This window comes from Carcharhinus amblyrhynchos, chromosome 6, assembly GCF_965287045.1.
Source record: "Carcharhinus amblyrhynchos chromosome 6, sCarAmb.v2.hapA, whole genome shotgun sequence".
Classification (NCBI taxonomy): domain Eukaryota; kingdom Metazoa; phylum Chordata; class Chondrichthyes; order Carcharhiniformes; family Carcharhinidae; genus Carcharhinus; species Carcharhinus amblyrhynchos.
The window spans coordinates 14302229-14324625 of record NC_137329.1 but is presented as its reverse complement, the minus strand read 5'-3'; the positions used below and the strand labels follow the sequence as shown (position 1 = coordinate 14324625).

Sequence of the window (22397 nt, the reverse complement as noted above, 5' to 3'; positions counted from 1 at the left end):
AGAATTCCAGAGATTCACCACCCTTTGAGTGAAGAAGTTCCTCCTCAACTCCGTTCTAAACCGCCCCCCCCCCTTTATCTTGAGGCTGTGCCCCCAGTCCTACTATCCTTTCTGAACGGGAAGAGTCTCTCCACCTCTATCCTATCCATCCCATTCATCATCTTATACGTCTCAATGAGATCTCCCCTCATTCTTCTAAACTCTAACGAGTACAAGCCTAGTTTATTCAGCCAGAAGGCTGGGAAGAAATGTGACTCTTTCTTGATTTGTGATTGGGAAGCTTAAAAAACAGCCAATTTGAAAAGAAAGCTGTCAAGTGTCAGTACTCGAGTTATTTGTCAGGGACAACACTTTCGAAAAAAGTATTGGGAAAATTCTGAGTGCCATGCAACCAGATCCCTCTTGCACTTCATATAAAAGCATTTAGTATTTGTATGAGATACATATATTCTGCTTGAGTGTGCTTTGTCATGGAGCTTGATTTCTGCTTTTGTTACTCATGCTCAGATGGAGTTAGGAGAATACAATGAGTCAGTAAATCATTCTTGGCTGCTTTTGCATATTTAAGTATCAAGTTGCACAATATTTTTAGTATTCTGGTTATCTGGTTAAGCGTGTTTAAAACAGGCTTGCTGCCACTGTTAGAAAATGGCCTGGGTTAATTTTAGTTTTTGTCTCTGGTATTTCAGTCGCTGTTGAAATGTTTTTGCCTTTTTTTTAGGGAAAATCTTTGGGAATGGTGTTGCACCTGCGACTGGGGTAAACAAAACCTGAATAATTTTTATTCACCAGGGATATTAGAAGGAATGCATGTTAAATGTAGAGGTGCCAAATACTGCAGGTGCGACAAAATATTTTCTGTAATTTCTTATTCAGGTCTGCAGCATTGAGAATTTCATTGCTCTGCTGGTTGAATTCTAGTGTTTACACCCACCGTTAAAATTCTCAGTTGAACAAATGCAGGCAAAGTTTCACTTCTTTCACAAGCTTTTCTTCCTCCCTCACTTTCAGTCACTGATAGGTTAGAGCTTAATTGCTTTTAGCAACGAAGTGCAATTATGGTCTCTCGTGGTAAGTTTTGTACCTATTTTTGAGTTCAGTTTCTTATAGATATGCAGCCGAAATGGGATAGGCAAGTTGGGAGAAAGGGGTAATGAATGTTCTTAAAAGGAGGTGGGCTAAGCAAAAATATTTGTCAAACCGTTCGCTTTTTGGACTGGTTAGCTGTTTTCTCAATTGGATGGAATACATGACATAGAAAAGGGAGACCATTTCTCCTGTAAATTCACTGTCTCATTACTAATATGTTTCATCTATAGTGTCAACTCAACTGCCCCCATGAGCACCATGAACCACATAAACAAGGATCTCATGGCAACAGCAGAGAGGAACTGTACAACAACTCTGAGCAAGCTGCAAGCCCAGTTGAACATCACAATGACCTTGCTTTCATGGAAGATTACAGCAACTGGGATATTGTGAAAGCCACACAGTAAGTGCAGTGTGAGTGCTATTATTGCTTAGTATGTGAGCCATCAGTTAATGTGGTTGCCTGAACAAAAATAGGAGCAGGAATAGACCATCTGGCTTGTTGAGCCTGCTCCACTGTTTAGTACAATCAAGGCTGATCTTTTGGCTCAGCTCCACTTTCCTGCATGTTTTCCTTATCTTCTGGATTTTAAAGCTCTTTTCTTGAGAGCAGAATTTGAATTTTTCTTCCTGAAAGTTCTTTTGTGGGCATTTACACAACCTGGCACCAAAGGTCTGTTGCGATGTCTTTAAGTGCTGGATTAAGACTGAAAATTGAATAAGTGACTTGCAGTAATGTAGCAAAGACTAGTTACAGTGAAGGTATAAGTGATCTAAGCAATCATAATTATTTATTGTGAAATGGCCCTCGCTCTTCTGAATCCTAGAAAATAGTTTGGGGTTCAGTAATAGTCTGGGTAACACCATTGAATGTCAAGAGGTGGTGCTTAGAGTGTCTCTTATTGGTGATTTGTGTGACAAGACTGTTACTTGCTACTTGTCAGTCCAAGTCTGGATATTGTCCAGATCTAGTTGCATTTGAACATGAACTGCTTCAGTATCTGTGGAGTCATGAAAGATGCTAAACATTGTGCAATCATTGGCGAATCCCCACTTCTGACCTTATGACGAGGGAAGGTCAGTGATGAAGCAGTTGAAGACTGTTGGGCCGAGGACACTACCCTGAGGGACTCCTGCAGAGATGTCCTGGAGCTGAGATGACTACCAACCAATGCCCCCGCCCCCCCCCCTCCAAACACGCGCACACACCCAACCATCTTCTTATGTGCCAGTATGACTCCAACCAGCAGAGAGTTTAACCCCTGATACCCATTAATTCCAGTTTTGCTAGGGCTCCTTAATGCCACACTTGGTCAAATGCAGCCTTGATGTCAAGGGCTGTCACACTCATCTCTGGAATTTAGCTCTTTTGTCCATGTTTGAACCAAGACTGTAATGAGATCAGGAACTGAGCGACCTTGGTGAAACTCAAACTGGGCATCATTGAGCAGGTTATTGCAACTGCAGTCATAATTATGATATTCCTATTATAGGTGTAATTTCCATAAGTATTTTATGAAATACTTTTTGATGACTTAGAGCTACATGTGCAGTGACCAATGCCACAAATTGGGGTATTCTGTGATTCGGCATCTTTATTATTTGTGGGTCTGCAGTTCAGGGAATGGTGGACTGTACACCTACGATGCATTCACTCCAAATGCCAAATCCCACTACTCTCTGAATGACGGAAAGGTCATTTAAGTGTAATTTGCATTAGCATTGAAGGTGAATTTCAGCAAGCTTTTTGTGGGAAACCATGTAAGGAAAGCATAACAAAGTAGGTGTTAATCTTTCTCGTTACATACATTCTAATTTAGTTCTTCAAAACGTTTTTCATCTTTTGGTAGTAGGCTTATGGGTGTTGAACTCTGATGATAAAGAGAACGGTATTAAAGCAATTCACGTTAAATTGTATTTGGTGCACTAGAAACAAGATGTCAATCTCTGTGAATCACTAAAGATGTTCTTCACGAAATGCACCTCATGTTAATTGTGTTTGCAGAATGCACGGCCATTAATTCTACCCCATGATGTCTAGCCTGTACTGCCAAAAATGTTTGAAACACCTTGCAGTTGCTTCCCCTGCAGTTTGACTCACAGGAAACAATTTCAAGATGCTAACTTGTCCAGTACCTATTTTGAGGGTCAAGATGGTTGTGGTGAAACCTACTTGTCGTCAGTCCAAACCACAACAGATTCTCAAACTGTTCAGAGATATCTCAAAAATGCATCTTATGAACCGCAGACATTAGCCACCCCAGTGTGCTTTCATTTCTCAGACCTGGGTTCTTCAGCAGCTCAGAGAAGGTGAAAATTCCTCTGTCTGCTTTTTGGTTGTATCACAGCTTGGTAAGGGTCCCTGCTCTGCCCAAGACTGCAAGAAACTGCAAAAGGTTATCAATGTAGCCCAATCCGTTGTGTAAACCAGCCTCCCATCTACTGACTCTGTCTACACTTCCTGCTGCCTCGGCAAAGCAGCCAGCATAATTGAGGACTCCATGCACCCCGGACATTCTCTTGTCCACCTTCTTCCATCAGGAAAAAGACACAAAAGCCTGAGGTCACATACCAACTGACTCAAGAACAGCTTCTTTCCTGCTACCATCAGACTTTTGAAATATCTACCTTGCATTAAGTTGATCTTTCTCTACATCCTAATTATGACTGTAATACTACATTCTGCAGTCTCTTGTTTCCTTCTCTATGAATGGTATGCTCTGTATAGCACGCGAGAAACAATACTCTTCACTATATGCTAATACTTGTGACAATAATAAATCTAATCAAAATCAAATCTATGTACTTGAAATGAGTAAGCAATCATTGCTCATTTCCATATGGGTTTGTTGCCAAAGGTGTTCCATTATCTGGCACTGATCTCCCTTTCAAGACTACAAAATTTGCTTAAATTAAAGGTCAGAGAGAGAAGTTGGGACTTCCAGGTGGGACTTGAATTAGCTTTTTGTCTTTTGTACCCATTTTCCAACCCAAGTCACACTGCCAAGATAGTAGTTACTTCTCCCTGTTTGAATATGAAATGTGACAGGAGATCAACAGCACAATTCTGTTCCAAATTCAGCAGTAGCTAGCAATCTGACTAGGACTGCTTGTATCTTCCTCCGCTTTAGCATTTTATGCATCCACCTTGCTCTTCAGCCCACTTCTGGCACTGTGCTTTCAACTGTCTCTCAAACTTCCTCACTTTAAAATCGTTGCTAAAACCCAGCTCTCTGATCAAGCCTTAAGTTACCCATTTGATTTTCTTATGATTATACTTCCGTGCAGTGTCTCGGGATATTTTTGTATAGTAATGGAGCTATGTACATGTAAGTTGTTTGCAACATGTGCTGTCTTTAAGATGCATAGCAACTACTTGCCAAGGCTTCTGGAGCTCCAGTTCCATGACCTCTGCCACCTAGAAGGATGAGGATGACAGATGCATGGGGACATCACCACCTGCAAGTTCAAGTCACACACTATTCTGACTTGGAACTATATCAGCTGCTTGTAGACTGTGTGACTTGATCAAAATGCTGTAACTTCCTTTCCAGTAATACTATGGGTGTACTTGCACCACAAGGCCTGCAACGGTTCAAAAAGGCAGTTCAGTGCCACCTTCTCAGAGGCAAATGGGGATGAGGAAATAAATAATAATCTTGTCAGTGACACCTACATGTTATGAATAAATTTTTCAAAAAAGTTCAACCGGTATATTTCCTAATAGTATGTTTCTTCAATAGCTCCTGGCCTGGAAAGAACAATTTCATACTTGCCAATGGCTTGGCTCCTATTTGTAAGAAACTACTTTCCGTAACTTTAGGTACAGTTCATTTGTCTCCTTTTCTAACAAAGAACTCATCTTACATTTCCAGATATGGAATAATTGACAGGTGTAAAGAGCTCATAGAAGCTGGTTATGATGTTCGACAGCCTGACAAAGAGAATGTCTCGTTGCTTCACTGGGCAGCCATCAATAACCGAATTGAGCTTGTGAAGTAAGTCCAATTAGTTCCCTTAGTAAAGCATCATTCTAACGTCACATTTAATTTGCAAATAGCCACTACAAGTTTGCATGATACATATTTACATTTGTTTTAACTTCACCAAAATATGCCCACAGGTACTATGTTTCAAAAGGTGCCATTGTGGACCAGCTGGGTGGAGATTTAAATTCAACACCTCTTCATTGGGCTACCAGGTAGAAATACTCAATTTTTCTAACAAGTTTCAGAAATTTGATCTCTAGGCACAAGATCCAAATATTCTTGGGGAAGATAGGAAAGAATGATATGTGCAATGTTTTCTGTTGAATATGCCGTCTGTAACCTCATTAATCATGTTCCACGCATCTGTTCTCCAAGACCTGCTAAATTTCCATGATTTGTAGATAACTACAATACACAAACCTTTGACAGTAAACTGTCTTCAGAATATTTTTCAACTTTTTAGTACTTCAGTAAAGATTAATCTTGAAATTTGACAATTGAGTTTAAAATCTTATTAGCAGCTGTGTTTTGGGAGAACTGAGCAGGCTATTAACTTTATGCTGTCCTTACTTTATCGATTGAATAATGTCCTTACTTCCACATAATAATTCTTCTGATGTTCCTGACTTCTTATGGTCCAGATAGGTTTGGAAAGGTTGAAGTAAAAGAAAGTGGATAATCATGGAGGTTGAGGAGTGCAGTGTTGAGTTGATTGGATCAAATTGAAAAACGAGTAATTTTGTGCAATTTGCAAAGAAGCTGTTGCAACCAAGCTGAAGTTAAACAGTGCATTTATATTCAAACCATGTGATAAGAAAATTGCAAGATTTGTCAGTGACTCTTAAATTTGACATTGATTTGAAAATAAGCCTAAAATACTTTGTGGTTTGCTGATTGTAAAGAAAAATAGAGAAAGCAGTCCTAACTGTGGTATGGTAACTTGCCCTAATGGGATTTTTTTAACCACATAATGAGTACTTTTTAATATATTCCAGGCAAGGCCACTTGCCTATGGTTGTGTTACTATTGAAATATGGAGCGGATCCCACTCTGCTTGATAGGGAAGGATTCACCTGTCTTCACCTTGCAGTTCAATTCCAACATATGCCTATCGTGGCATACCTTGTGGCAAAAGGTCAGGTATGTTGATTTTTTTGGTATGGTGTGACAAGCTTCAAAGATACTTGTATTGTCATAATAAAAAGCATTTATTTGAAGAAGTTCCTGCTGGACTTAATTCTAAGGAGAAATAGAGATCTAATACTTGGTGTGCAGTTAATTTATATGAAATGAAATGTGTACTGCTCAATTTATTTGGATATCACTAATCTGTGATTTATAGTAACACCTACGTGATTCAGCCATTAGGTGAAATTTTGCAAGCTCCAGCATTCACAGACCTCTATAGCTACAATTACTGTGTGCTAAAATTCTCTGATATAAATTTAGTTTGTCCTGGTCTTCCAACCATTGATTATTTGCTTTATGAGTGAACATGAGAGAGACAAAGGAGCAGGAGGAGGTCATTTGGCCTTTTGAGCTGCTCTGCCATTTATTACGGTCATGGCTGATCATCCAACTCAATAGCCTAATCCTGCTTTTCCCCTATAACTTTTGATCCATTCACCCCAAGTGCTACATCCAGCCGCCTCTTGAATTCATTGAATACATTCAATGTTTTGGCATCAACTATTTCCAGTGGTAATGAATTCCACAGGCTTGCCAGCCTTTGGAGGAAGAAATGTCTCCTCACTTCTGCCTACCCTGAATCCTCAGATTGTGACCCCTGGTTCTGGACTCCCCCACCATCAGGAACATCCTCCCTGCATCTATCCTGTCTAGACCTGTTAGAATTTTATAAGTCTCTACGAGATCCCCCTTCATTTGTCTGAACTCCAGAGAAAATAATCCTAATCTAGTCAACCTCTCCTCATACATCAGTCCCACCATCCCTGGATCAGCCATGTAAACCTTTGCTGCACTCCCTCGAGAGCAAGAACACCCTTCCTCAGAAAAGGAGACCAAAACTTCACACACTACCCTCGGTGTGACCTCATCAAGGCCCTGTATAATTGCAACAACACATCCCTGCCCGTGTACTCAAAACCTCTCACAACGAAGGCCAACATGCCATTTGCCGCCTTTACTGCCTGCTAGACCTGCATGCTTACCTTCAGTGACTGGTGCACAAAGACACCCAGGTGCTGCTGCACACTCCCCTCTCCCAATTTACAGCCATTCAGGTGGTAATCTGCCTCCTTGTTTTTGCTTCCAAAGTGAATGACCTCACATTTATAGAGAGATCTTAGCCTCCCAGCACCTATCGGTCAAATTTAGCTTAATGCAATCTGTTCATTCTTCCACAGTCTCCTTTTCCCTTTATTTTGCAATCTCAGGCAGAACACAATCCAATCATTTTGAGATCTCATGAAATAATTTTTTTTTCTCTGGAAGTAAGTTGTTTTCTGTTTTTTTTAAGGATGTAGATACACCTGATATGAATGGGCAAACAGCATTAATGATGGCAGCAAGCAGAATAATAGGGTATGTCCAATATATTTGTACTTTGGCTTCATACACAAATTCTGTTTACGTCTATTTAATCAGGCCAGCAGGTGTAATATTGTAATCTGTTTAATCTAGGCCCGAACCAACAAGATTCCTTATAAAATTAAACGCTTCAGTAAATGCTGTTGATAAAGTACACAGAAATACACCACTGCACTGGGCAGTAATATCAGGAAATGTGGCTGCATTGAATGTACTACTGGATGCTGGTGCTAATGTTGAAGTTATAAATGCAATGGTGAGTAAATGCCTAATGCATGATTTTGTCTGAATTATTTAAGTAGTCTACACATCTAATTCCATTCTGCTGTTACGAAACCTTTTAGTGCCCTCTTTCAAGCTGTATTTATTCAATAGCGAGGGGGATTGAATATAAAAGTAGGGAGGTCTTGCTGCAGCTGTATAGGGCATTGGTGAGGCCGCAGCTGGAGTACTGTGTGCAGTTTTGGGCGCCGCACCTGCGCAAGGATATTTTGGCCCTGGAGGGAGTGCAGAGGAGGTTTACTAGGCTGATACCGGAGTTGAGGGGATTGATCTATGAGGAGAGGCTGAATAAACTAGGCTTGTACTCGTTAGAGTTTAGAAGAATGAGGGGAGATCTCATTGAGACGTATAAGATGATGAATGGGATGGATAGGATAGAGGTGGAGAGACTCTTCCCGCTCAAAAAAGACAGTAGGACTAGGGGGCACAGCCTCAAGATAAAGGGGGGGCGGTTTAGAACGGAGTTGAGGAGGAACTTCTTCACTCAAAGGGTGGTGAATCTCTGGAATTCTCTGCCCGTTGAAGTGGTGGAGGCTGCCTCGCTAAATATTTTTAAGAAGCGGGTTGATGGGTTTTTGATAAGAGAAGGGATTAAGGGTTATGGGGAGAGGGCGGGAAAGTGGAACTGAGCCACGACAGATCAGCCATGATCTTATTGAATGGCGGGGCAGGCTCGAAGGGCTAGATGGCCTACTCCTGCTCCTATTTCTTATGTTCTTATTTCTTATGTTCTTATAATCGAATTCAGTTGCGTAGTGTAATTTTTAGCTGAACTCAGCCAGAGCAATACCTGTGGCCACCACACACTCAGGTACTACATTTCAGATCCTACCCACTTGCTGCATGAAAAAGTTTTTCCCTGTTTCTTCATTGCTTCTTTTGTTAAAATTACTTTGAATCTGTGCCTTCTGCCTCTTGATCTTTCTGTCAAAAGGAACAGTTTGCCCCATCAACTTTGTCCAGATTACTCATGATTTTGAATGCCTCCATCATACCTTTTTCACCCTTCTTGAGAATTGTTCCAACTTCTTAAACTTCAGCTTTGTAGAAAGATTATTCATCCCTGGACCTATTATAAATCTTGTCTGTACTCTCTCTAATGCCTTCACATCTTTCCTAAAGTGTGGGGTCAGAACTGAATCCAATATTCAATTGAGGCTGAACCAATATTTTATGCAGTCTCAACCTGTCTTGCCACCTTCAATAGTTAATACACACATACATCACGTCCCTCTGCTCCTGCACTACCTTTAGAATTTGTACCTTTTATATTTTCTCTATGCATTCTTCCTACCAAAGTGAGTCACTAAACACTTGCCTGCATTAAACTTCATCTCCCAGTTGTCTGTTCATGCCATTAATCTGTCTACATCCTTCTAAGTTCCACAGTATCCTCCTCGTGGTTCACAATAATTCCAAAGTTTTGTACCGTTTGAAATTGTACCCTGTAAATCAAGGTCTAGATCATTAATAGCCATCAGGAAGAACAGGTGTCCTAACACTGAACCCTGGGGAACTATAATCCTTCCTCCAGTTTGGAAAACATCCATTAACCACTGCTCTCTAACTCCGGACATGTGGCCAATTTTGTAATCATGTTGCTACTGATCCACGTTTGCCTAAGTGACAATTGATTTTGCTCTGAATAATCATTTCTAAAAGCTTCCCCACACCGAAATTAAACTGACTGGCCTGTGTAACATTTAAAATTTGTTAACCCTCTGGCACCACCCCTGAGTCTAAGGAAGATGGAAAATTATGGTCAGCACCTCTGCAGTTTCCACTGTCATGCTCCTTTGGTATTCGTGGATGCATGTCATCAGATCGTGGTGCTGTAACAACCTTAAGTTTGACAACCTACCCAATACCACTTCCTTATCAATTTTAAGCTCTTTAAGTGTCTGAACTACCTCTTTAGCCTTAGTCTAAACAGCATCTTTATTGGTAAAGACAGATGCAAAGTATTTGTTTAACACCCCAGCTATGGCTGCTGCCTTCATACTCAAATCCCTTTTGTTTTGATCCATAATCAGTTCCATTACCCTTTTTACTAGCTTTTTATTTTCAATTTGTTTAAATCTTTTGAGGTGTGCTAATCCATTACACTATTATTCGCTGATGCAATTGTGATCCTGTATTCTGGAGATTGGTGAATGGTTTTGCAAATCACATTTGAGAGAGGTGGGTATGAAGGTCGTGCGCCTTTTAATGGTATGTTTCCCTTCTTATGGTATGTTGCCCTTTTTCTCCAAGATATTTTGGATATCTTCCCTCTTTATTAAAAGACGATAGTGCTGGGACTAGTGACCTGGGGCAGCAGGAAGTTAGTACAACTCAAAGTTTTTGTTTTCTTTTTGGCCTGAATAAGGAACTTGGCAATGTGGCCATCATGTAAGTATAGTTCTCATCACTGAATTGTAGCTACACGTTGGTGTGCTGCTGGGCTTAATATTTCTGTAGTTCAAAGGATGTTTTTTGCAAATACCAATCAGAATTGTTCTAGTGCTGATAAATTGGAATTTGCTGAACTGTTTACAGGGAGAAACTCCTCTGGGGTTAGCCCAGCAGAACCGAAATCCTTGGATAATACGTTGCCTGCTTGAGGCAACTATTGACAGAAACAGAAGCCATTTTATGCTGAAGGTTCTGAAGAACTTTGAAAAATACAAGGTCGGTCACAAATTAGAAATGTTCCTGTATTTAGTTGTGTTTGGAAATGGGTAGTTATTGTGTAATCATCCTTTCTGGTGATTCATCGTGACTTGTAATGTAACATTGTGGTGGAGCATTAGACTTTAATTCGAGTGAGATCCCTCCATAGAATCCCTGTAGTGCACAAGGAGGCTACTCAGCCCACGAAGCCTGTACTCAATCTCCAAAAGAACACTCTACCCAGGCCCACCCAAACCACCCCCACCCCCTGCAACTCATTCATAGCAAGGTCAGCATGGTGGCAGAGTGGTTAGCATTGCTGCATCACAGCATCAGGGACCTGGGTTCAATTCCAGCCTCGGGTCACTGCCTGTGTGGAGTTTGCACGTTCTCCTTGTGTCTGCATGGGTTTCCTACCACAGTCTGAAAGACATGCTGGTTAGGTGCGTTGGCCATGCTAAATTCTCCCTCGGTGTATCCAAACAGGTATCGAAAGATTTTCACAGTAACTTCATTGCAGTGTTGATGTAAGCCTACTTCTAAATGCTGCCAACATTTTAATTGCATCCTGTTCACATTTTTAACCAATCCAGTTTTTCTAGCACCACCTTCTTTGCTGTAACATTGATAACATCCACTTCTCTAGTCAAGTTTGTTGCGAAGTACTCATTTAGTATTCAAACCAAGCTGTCGCTCTCCTCAGGACCTCCTTTTTGGCCTCTAATCTTCCTTTGACTACTCTTAGTTATATACCTGTAAAGGATTCTTGGGTTTTGTTTTATATTAGGCCCTAATTTTTTCTCATACTCTCTCTGTTTCCATCATGCTCTCCCTGTCTCTTTTCAGCTTGGTTCTGCACTGTGAATTTGACAATTATCACAAACCTCTTTTTGCTGTTTCATTTCATCTAGGGAGTGCTAGATTTGGATGCTCTTCCCACTCCACCTCCCTCTGAAGCTCCATTGGCTATTTACTATTTTAATTTCTAACCTTTGATTCAAATCCACCTGGGTTGTATTGCTTTTCTATTCACTGAAATGAGTCATTCCAGTTGAGCGTTGTAACACGTCTGGTTTCTCCTTGTCTTGTTCCATAACTGCTCTAGACCTAAAGATATTGTGTTCACTGGATCCAAATTGCCTTACACTTCTGTTACCTCATTTCAGTTCTCCAGAACGAGATCCAGTGCTGCCTTTACTCTCATTGGAATGGAAATATACTGATCAAACAATTGCACAATTCAGAACATGCTGGATAAACACAGCACATCAGGCACCATCTGTGGAGCGAGAAACACAGTTAACGTTTTGAATCCATTGACCCTTCTACAGAACTGGACTCAATGTTAGTCAACTGTGTTTCTTTGCCACAGATACTGCCAGACCTCTGTCTCTGCGGCATTTTCTGTTTTTATTTCAGATTTCCAGTATCCACATGATTTTGCATTTATTTATGCACATTTTAAGTATTCCTCCTCCTCTCTTCCCCATACTGTTGTTGTCCTTGTCTATACCAAAATATTCAAAGAAAAAAGTTGATGCAAGGGAATTTAAAAACAATTATTGATTAAATTATTTCTTGAATCACAGCTTCTCCTATTGTTTTTGATGGCGGTGGCAGTGATATGGGTGACAGGCTACATAGCAGATATGGATTCTGACTCCTGGCTTCTGAAAGGCATATTATTTGTTTCTACTTGGCTTGTAATACAGCTTATCATAAGGTAGGTACCTATGCCTACTCTTAATTCCATAATTGTCACCAGAATTCACACATACGCAATGTAATGTAAGTAAATTTAGTCTTCCTGGCCCTTTTTCCCCATATCACATCACCATTAATTTTATACAAAATTACCTGATGGATGTGACAGTAAGGCTGCTACCTTGGTTGCATGCTCCTGAATAAGGACCTGGTGGGAGGGGAGGAAAGGATGAGTAATGGGGTGAAATCATCAGTGTCTGGAACTCAGGTAGCTATCCAGTGATGCAGAATGTAAATACACTTGGTTAAATAATAAAGGATAAACATAAGAACATAAGAAATAGGAGCAGGAGTAGGCCATCTAGTCCTTTGAGCCTGCCCCGCCATTCAATAAGATCATGGCTGATCTGTCGTGGCTCAGTTCCACATTCCCGCCCTCTCCCCATAACCCTTAATCCCCTCTCTTATCAAAAACCCATCAACCCGCGTCTTAAACATATTTAGCGAGGTAGCCTCCACCACTTCAACGGGCAGAGAATTCCAGAGATTCACCACCCTTTGAGTGAAGAAGTTCCTCCTCAACTCCGTTCTAAACCGCACCCCCCTTTATCTTGAGGCTGTGCCCCCTAGTCCTATTATCCTTTCTGAGCGGGAAGAGTCTCTCCACCTCTATCCTATCCATCCCATTCATCATCTTATACGTCTCAATGAGATCTCCCCTCATTCTTCTAAACTCTAACGAGTACAAGCCTAGTTTATTCAGCCTCTCCTCATAGCTCAACCCCCTCAACTCCGGCATCAGCCTAGTAAACCTCCTCTGCACTCCCTCAAAGGCCAAAATATCCTTGCGTAAGTACGGCGCCCAAAACTGCACACAATACTCCAGCTGCGGCCTCACCAATGCCCTATACAGCCGCAGCAAGACCTCCCTACTTTTATATTCAATCCCCCTCGCTATGAAGGCCAGCATCCCATTCGCCTTCCTGATCACCTACTGCACCTGCAAGCTGGGTTTTTGCGACTCATGCACAAGGACCCCGAGGTCCCTCTCCACCGTCGCCTGCTGCAGTTTTTCGCCACGTAAGTGATAATCTTTCCTACCATTATTCCTACCAAAGTGGACCACCTCGCACTTGCCAACATTAAATTTCATTTGCCATTTCCTGGCCCATTCGCCCAGCCTATCTAGATCCTTCTGTAGACTCTCCACACCCTCCGCACAATTTGCCTTTCCTCCAATCTTGGTGTCATCAGCAAATTTCGACACCCTACACTCGGTTCCCTCCTCCAGATCATCTATATAAATGGTAAATAGATGATCTGGAGGAGGGAACCGAGTGTAGGGTGTCGAAATTTGCTGATGACACCAAGATTGGAGGAAAGGCAAATTGTAAAGTATAAGGGTTAGGCTGAACTCTCATGTCTTCAATTACACAGAGACAGAGACACACCAGCTCATTCCACTGCTATCCTCTTGATTATGACATATGTTGGTATGTGAATATAGTGAGATGCTGGGGGAGAGCAGCACTCCAACAAGGGCAGTAAAATAGTGCGACTGGTGGCAATATTCCAAAAGATAGAAGCTATTATGAGCTCGCTCACTAAGTAGTGGCAAAGCTAATCTGTCTTTACAGCTTCCCACCTATGGCTACATTAATCCATTGCAAAACATCTACTGTAATTTAAGTGCCATAGATATGTTTTGAAGGTGAAGGATATTGTTTCTAATGTATGAAATGTGGCAAATCCAGGATCCTCTGGTTGGTTCATACTACTTGTCTGATGCTGCCTTGCTGATTGTAAACTTTACCACGAGTCAGTGATCTGGCTATGCACTCAGTATTCTGCTGATCTAATTTTTGTAATATCTTGGGTAAAGGATAATCCAACCAATGGAGCGTAGCTGAGAAATATATCAGGTGTATGTGCTTGCTATAATGTACTGCACTCCTGTGCTGTGATTTGCTTAACAGGCAGTAATACATTTTAGTGCATTTTGGGCTGTGCTAAATTCGCCTTCAGTGTACCCAAACAGGCGCCGGAGAGTGGCAACTCGGAGATTTTCACAGTAATTTCATTGCAGTGTTAATGTAAGCCTACTTGTGACACAAATAAACTTCAAACAATTGCATTGATTTTAATTTTTCAAATCTCTATGTTACACACGTTGGTCAATGCACTCTATGTATAGGGACAGAACGTTATCTTGAAGTGGTACCACAAAATAGTGTATTCTGTGGGGCTGAAAAGATTCTAATATGCGAGACAATCACTCTAAAAGCAAAATTTTGTTCTAAAAATTCTGCAATATCATAGTTGTGATATTGATCTCCCGCAAAGCAGAATTCTGACACAGCCAGCATTTTGAGTCTCTACGTTGAGCAGAAGACCTCTTGGCCTTGTTATAAGGAGCACTATAAGTGAAAGGACTCGCATGTCAACTAGCACGGAGGCTTCTAAATTTAAATATGCAAAACTGGTTGTCTCAGGTTGGTCACTCAGGCTGCTTGCTGACAGGTCTCATTGCTGACACCAGATAATTAGCTACCTGCTGAGAACCTGAAATGCCAAAAGAATGCACCTGCAACAATCATGGAAAATGAATGGCAAAATTGAAATGATTCCCTAGAGACAGATCAAAATTGCGACTTGGGAGTTCAATCATTTTGACAGTTGTGCTATTTGCTTTCAAAACCTTACAGGTCTGACACACAACCAGAAGAGGGCAGTGTTTATTCAAAGTATTGTGGGTTCAGGCGGGGCTTCAGATATCCTTTTAATGAACTGTATATATTTGTGCTGCAGCTATTGGTAGCGTGACAAACGACAGTTAACCATAAATCTGTGCCAGTGTATGTTCCTGCATGTTTTCGTAATTGAACGCAGGTTGATAAAAATATTTTTTGAAGTTTCTCTCTTGCTTTATTGTGAATGTTGTTGAATCCAGAGCACTGATGGTTTGTATTATGCAATGCCTTTGCTCAGTCCAGAAAATGACTTTTCTCAAGTTGAATAGTTATATAAAATAAGACATATTGCAAATAAAATGCAAATCTTTGCTCCCTTGATAGTTCAGTTGATAAATAAAGTGAATGGCTGAACCATGTAAAGTGGCAATGCCAAATTTGACCTTTAGTCTGTGCTGATTTCTGCTGGGGCAGCAATTCACAGAACTGTTGTTGTATCAAATGCCTTGAGTTAGTAATGAAAAAGTCAGCTAATTTTCAGGCATTAAGCCTGGATGAGTTGACCTGATGAATAGCCTGCTGCAGCTTGTTATCTAGACTATGTATGAAGAATTGGGCAGCTACGCCAGGAACCGGGGCGATTTTGTTTTTAATAGAAGGGCAGCATTTACTACCCATCGCTAATTGCTTTTGAGAAGGTGGAACCCCCTTCTTGAATGCAACTTAAGGCTATTTAAGAAATAAGTGATGTGGGTCTGGAGTCACACGAGTTAGGATAGGTAAGGATGGCAGATTTCCTTCCCTCAGGAGTGTTATTAGTGAACCAAATGGATTTTTACAATAATCCGATAGTTACACTGTCACCATTATTGCTATCTTGTTAATTCCAGATTTATTTAATTGAATTTAAATTCCCCAGCTGCTGCATTGAGATTTGAACTTGTGCCTCTGGATCATGATATTCTGTCTGAGCATTACTAGCCCACTTACCCAAGCACTATATTATCATAGTTGACCTTGTGGAATCTGAGACTTCAGGGTAGCAAAGAAAATTGCCTGAGAGGGAAAAAAATAAGCAAAATTTATTGCGGCTCATTACTACTTTATTTTTTCTCTCTGTAGGCGTTTTATAAGTATGCAGACATATAGTTACATTCCGTTGGCGTTTCTGGCAGCCTCGCTTTTTTGGATGGTTATTACGTGGTTCATCCAGTTCTTGCCTGATATCCTTTTTCAATATAACTGTAGAAACCATGACTTGAAAGTGAATGTAATTTCATTCATACACAACATGAAATAATTTAAATGTTCGGTGAGTGATGTGTTTTGCGCCTAAACTAAGTAATTGCTATTGGATTAATCACACGAAGCAAAATAAGTACAAAATAATGTTCAGGATGATAGCTTGTTTGACTTTTAGTTGCATATCTAGTTCAATGCTTTCGGCACATTTTTCATGAAGCTGATATTGAATTTTCCTAATCGCCAGACTCCTAACTCAGCTAAAGCTTACATTTGAGTTTTGAACGCATTTATTTGTAAAATAAAGAACTTGTCTTCATGTGGCACCTTTTGGTGAATTCAAGATGTCCCAAAGCACTTTACAGCTGATGAAATTTTTTTTAAGTGTGATTTTCCAACAGGGTCTCACTACTGACAGTAGCTGCTCACCTACTGAGTGTTTCCAGCATTTTTGTTATTATTTAATGTAACTCGCATCTCTTACTATTTCCATTGTGTTATAAAAATTAATCTATTTTCACACTTTAAATTGATCAAATTTGCATCTTTGGTCAGTCTCACTCTGGAGAGGCTTTATTAGCTTATTTTACACCTAAGCTGCCACCTTTGTAGGCTTTTATTGGATGTTTCTTCTCATTGTCTACCGCTGCATGCTAGGTGTGACACAGATCACAAGTAAGACTTTTGGCTCAAGTTTTTCTTTACTGTGGGAATCAACTGGCTGTTCAATAGTGTCACACTTTGCACAATAAGTTATATAATTCTAATACATAGCCTTGTTATTGGCTCAATTATGGTTGTGTTGTAACTAACTTGTATAAATTGAGAATTCCGATGTCTGTGGTTTTTGGTGCCAAATGTTTAGTTTGTATATGTTCAGACTGGCACTAGTCCAAATTTGAATCTCCTATTCATTTTATATTTTCATTGGACAAATTTTGTTTTCAATTCTCTTTTGTTTATGAACACTTCTATTTGTGGGCAGCACGGTGGCGTAGCATGTTACCTCACAGCGCCAGGGACCCGAGTTCAGTTTCTGGCTTGGGACTGTGTGGAATTTGCACGTTCTCCCCGTGTTTGCGTGGCTTTCTTTTGGGAGCTCCGGTTATCTCTCATAGTCCGAAAGATGTGCTGGTTAGGTGCATTGACTGTGTAAAATTGTCCCTCTGTACCCGGGCAGCACCAGATTTTGGTAGTTAGGGGATTTTCACAGTAACTATATTGCTATGTTCATAGAATCCTACAGTGCAGAAGGAGGCCATTCAGCTCATCAAATCTTCACTGTCCACAATCCCACCCAGGGAGGACAATGTTAATGTAAGCCTGCTTGTGACACTAATAAATAAACTAAACTAAATTTTTATTGTGCTCTGAAACATCTTAATCTTCAAATTATGTTGCTATTTTTGCCTGGTGTGCTCTTTCCTTATTGCAGCTTCTGGAGTCAGTTGCATAGGATTTGAAACATTTTTTGTGAATTTGAAAAGGTGGCTGCAATGTTAATGTAGCAAGATTTCATCTCATCTTTCCACAATGTGTTTTTTCAGTCTTTTTTGTGTTGTGGGTTACATATACCATACAAGACTGTGTCTGTATATTAGTATACTGAAACTTCCTTAACCTTGAACTTACATCTGCCTGATTCAGAATTTCAGATTACATTTGCCCTTAGCATCACAGGCTGTATCTATTACTTTTACAAAACTTGGACTATAGGCCCTGGATACCTCCAGGTTCCAGAGCAAGAGCAAAACAGGGTAAAGATACTTGAAAATCAACTTCTGTGAGACTTTGCTGTGAGACTTTGCTGTCTTCTAACTAGCTTCCGCGTTCTTGTGATTGAATGCTTACACTCCCTTTTTCTCTCCGTCTCTTGCACTTGCTGTGTTTTTTCTCTTTCTCCTCTGCTCTCTACCCTCCCCAGAACAGAACTTATAAGACAAGATTGATTATAGTCACTGTTGAGCTTCGAGCATTGTGGAAAGAACTGCAGTTGCCTCAGAAACACAACTTCAGCTGAAACTATTGGGGGCCCTAAAATGGCAAGCAAAAGGAAAAATTTATATTTGTCCAGTGCCTTACACATCCTCAATGTCCCAAAAGCTTCTCTGCCATCAATTCACGTTGCAAGTTATGAATTCACATTCAGTGCTGTAGAGAATTGGTGTGTTGCAAAGTCTGACAGTCGACAATGATACAAACATTGAGCTGTGAAACATAGAAAATAGGAGTAGGCTATTTGGCCCTTTGACCCTGCTCTGCCATTCATTTTGGTCATGACTAATTATCAAATTCAATACCCTGATCCCACCTTCCTTCCATATCCCTTGATCCCGTTAGCCCCAAGAGTTGCATCTAATTCCTTCTCAAAATCACACAACGTTTTGGCCTCGACTACTTCCTGTGATAGCGAGTTCCACGGATTCACCATTCTCTGGATGAAGAAATTTCTCCTCACCTCAGTCCTAAAATGTTTACTTATTACCCTCAAAATATAACCCTAGTTCTGGACTTACCCCACCATCAGGAACATGCTTTGAGTGAAACCCAAATCTTTTTAGGAGGTGAGACGAAATTTGCTGCAGTGAAAATATCAAGCCTTGTATCACACTCTGAGACTTCCACTAATCTTGTCATAAAGTATCTGAATCTTTTTTGTTACCAAATGTAAAAAATAAACTAGTTCATGGGTAGTATGTAGTTCCCAAAGGTTGTGTGTGAAACCTCTTGAATCTGTACACTTTCATTAATGTTCCTAATTTATTTTCCAGACTGTCGTGGCACTTGCAGAAGCTGATTGCTTAGATCCAAGGGTCTTCTGTACTAGGTGTCTTGTAAGTGACAATCGAAGTAATAGTTAAACAATTAACAAATGATTTTATTTTTCAATAGAATTAACCTGCTTTATCTAATACAATTCTGTATTTCTACCAAAACATAGCTCACAGTAGCAATTATGTGGACGTATGGTTTAAATTTGTTAAATTAATTTCTTACAAATTGAACCTTTTTGATTGAGTTGGCAACTAATTATGTTGTAGAAATTCTGTTATCTTTTCCTTCCACAAACTCTCTTTCTATTAATTTCCTCCTTCATTAGCCCTTCCATTCCTTATGTATTGAGTTCTTGCTTAGAATATGTTTTTTGTATCCGACCATGTGGCCATTTTTTTGGGTTAGGATCAGGGCAAACCTTCTAAATGCAGCAGCAATATATTTGAGAAATTATTTTTAGTTTGTATTGTGATACTTCTGTCATGCGTAATACTAAAACCTCTCAACAGGCTGGAATGTAGCTTTGTATGCACAATGTCTACATATGGTAGTGTTACCTTACAGCTAAATAGAGACCTTTATCACCATGCTTCCTGGAATTGAGTTCTTTTAATTTCAGATAACAGAGCAAATGCTGTTGATTGCAAGGCAATAGGTGAATGACAGCTGACTTTCAGAGGGAGTGCAGGACGCAAGTGCCATGCAGCGTTACAGCTATGCAGCTTTTATTTCCTGTTGCCCCCTGCTGATTGTACTGGCTTTTCAGGTCAGGCTTGCCACAGACAAACATTTTTGTATCTCTCCGCAATAAACCTTGAGTCCCTGAAGGCAACAACTGGTGGAAACCTTCTTTGAGGATATTGTGCAGCTTTGGTCTGAAGGCCTGTCTCTGAGACCAGTATTTGTGAGCTTAGCAGTAGAGGACAGTTTTGCTGAACTTTTGTGTGCTATGTTCTTTTTCTTGGTTATAAAGCATGAGATGGAATACCTTTCCTCTCCTTGTACTCTTACCTCTTTGCTCTCTAAAGCTGCTTAGCTTTAGTAACCAGCAAGATAAAGTTGAACGTGACTGCATTATTGAAAATTAGCATCAAAAATTGTGTTGATAGAAGACAATAAGTGTTCAATTTGTAATTTTGTTTGCGCAAACCTTGCAAAACTTAACTCAAATTAGTGTGGAGACTGTGGCTGCCACTGTCCGTAGAAATCAGTTAGTGATTCAAAGTTCTTGCATAACAGCAATTTATTTTTATAAAGAGGCTTTAACTGCTGTGATAAGATGCCCCAAGATGCTTCCTGGGAGCATTATAACATACAGTAGGATACTGTTGCAACGGGATGTATTAAGACCAATGACTCAAAAGCTTGATCAAGGTGGTAGGTTTTAAGGAGTGTCTTAAAGGAGGAAGGTTTGGTACAGGATCTGAAATGTAAGGAGGGAATTTCAGAGCTGAGAGCTTAGGCAATTGAAGGCAAGATTGACTCTCTCAGAAAAAAATCTCCTGATCTCCATCTTAAAGGGAGACCTCTTATTTTTTAAACAGCCTCCTAGTTCTAGTCCCTCCCATGAGGGGAAACATTCTTTCACCTATTGACACTGTCTACACTTCCCATTGCCTTGGAAAAGCAACCAGCACAATTAAGGACCCTACGCTCCCCAGATATACTCTCTTCCACCTTCTTCCACTGGGGAAAAAGATACAAAAGCACCAGCCGACTCAAGAACAGCTTCTTCCCCGCTGTCTTCAGACTTTTGAATGGATCTATCTTGCATTAAATTGACCCTTCTCTACACCTAGCTATGACTAACACTACATTCTGCACTCTCTCCTTTCCCCCTGTATGGGTGGTATGCTTTGTCTGTATAGCGTGCAAGAAACAATACTTTTCACTGTACTCTAATATATGTGACAGTAATAAATCAAATCAGCATCCACCTTGTAAAGTCCTCTCATCATATTTAAATTGCAAAGGATACAGGCCCAATGTTTCCAACCTATCCTTGTGAGATAATCCCTTTTATCCCAGGAATCAATCTATTAAACTATCTGAACTGCTTCGACCACAACAATATCATTTAAATAAGGAGGCTAAAACTTTGCGCATTACTCCAGATGTGGTCTCACCAACATCCTGTAGAACTGCAGCAAAACACCCTATTTTTACATTCTATTTCCCTTGTAATAAATGACAATATTCCATTTGCTGCCTTAATCAATTGATGTAACTGAATACTAATCTTTTGTTATTAATGTACCAGGACACCCAGATCGTTCTGTTCAGCAGTTTTGCAGTCTCTCTACATTGAAATGATATACTGCTCTTCTAATCTTTCTGCCAACATGGAAACCCTTACATTATATTCCTGCCAATTTTTTGCCCATTCACTTAACGTCTCCTATATTCCTTTGCAGTCACTTAGTCCTCTTCACAACTTAGTCAATGATTCATTGTGTCCTCACCAAATTTAGCAATCATACACTTAGTTCCTTCATTGATATAGATTGTAAGTAGTTAATTCCCAGTATTGATCCCTGTAATACTCTGCTATTTGCAACTTGTCAACCTGAAAATAAGCTATTTTTCCCTATTCTACTTCCTGTTAGCTAACTAATGCTCTATCCATGCTTATATTTCCACCTTGCAATGTGACCTTTGTGGTACCTTATTTTGGAAATCCAAGCACACATCTATAGGTTCCCCACTTCCTCTAGTTGATTATCAAACAAGATTTCTTTTTACCAAAACCATGTTAACTGTGTAATTATGAAAATTTGTTTTAACCCCTTTAGCCGTTGTTCATGCAAAGAAGGACAGATAGAACCAGCTGACGTTCTGGTGCTAATACTCTCTTCATCCTGTATTACAAGTATTAGTTGCACAAAATCATGAATTGCTCCGTTACTGGTGCTTTTTATGCAAATCCATTGGTCCTCAGTCTTGATGGCAACAGAAAGTAAACAAAAGGGAAACCAATGTTTCTAATCATTAGAGCTCGAAAGTCCATCCATTTGAAGTGGCCTGGAAGTGTTTGCATTTGCTGCAGATTGTGAAAAATTCTACCAATGCAGGATTCCTTGTCATAAAAAATATCAGGCCATTCTGTCTTTGGCATCCTCTGAGTACGATGCTCACCTAGGCATGGATATACGGTGAAGACTGTTAGCTCAGAAGTGATGACCTGGGAAAATGCTATGTCGCTTTATTCTTCAGAACCAGCTACTGGCTGCTAAGCTATCCATCAAGTAGACTTGAAAGGCTAAAATTTGCCACCGTCTCAAGAAAAATCTGTTGTAGTCAACAAAAGTGTCAGTGTGTTTCATCAGCTAGATTTAGTGTGCTGATAATGTGGATAGCCATCAACAAATACTTCTGGTGAGAACAGTAGCTAATGGCTTTCCAGTTTAAAAAGAAATGTATTATT

At 40.2% G+C, this 22397-nt stretch overlaps 1 protein-coding gene across 1 annotated transcript in view; it reads left to right on the top strand.

Annotated features, from left to right (window-relative positions):
- The window catches only part of zdhhc13 (zDHHC palmitoyltransferase 13), a 42055-nt gene that overhangs the window by 1862 nt on the left and 17796 nt on the right, over window positions 1–22397 (top strand). Inside the window, exons 2-12 of the mRNA XM_080189923.1 lie at window positions 1320–1492; window positions 4965–5087; window positions 5213–5290; window positions 6074–6218; window positions 7558–7622; window positions 7722–7884; window positions 10449–10580; window positions 12152–12285; window positions 16079–16181; window positions 17833–17955; window positions 18970–19032. Of these exons, the coding sequence (XP_080046049.1) occupies window positions 1320–1492; window positions 4965–5087; window positions 5213–5290; window positions 6074–6218; window positions 7558–7622; window positions 7722–7884; window positions 10449–10580; window positions 12152–12285; window positions 16079–16181; window positions 17833–17955; window positions 18970–19032 (1302 nt within the window). The remainder of the gene's footprint in view (window positions 1–1319; window positions 1493–4964; window positions 5088–5212; window positions 5291–6073; window positions 6219–7557; window positions 7623–7721; window positions 7885–10448; window positions 10581–12151; window positions 12286–16078; window positions 16182–17832; window positions 17956–18969; window positions 19033–22397) is intronic.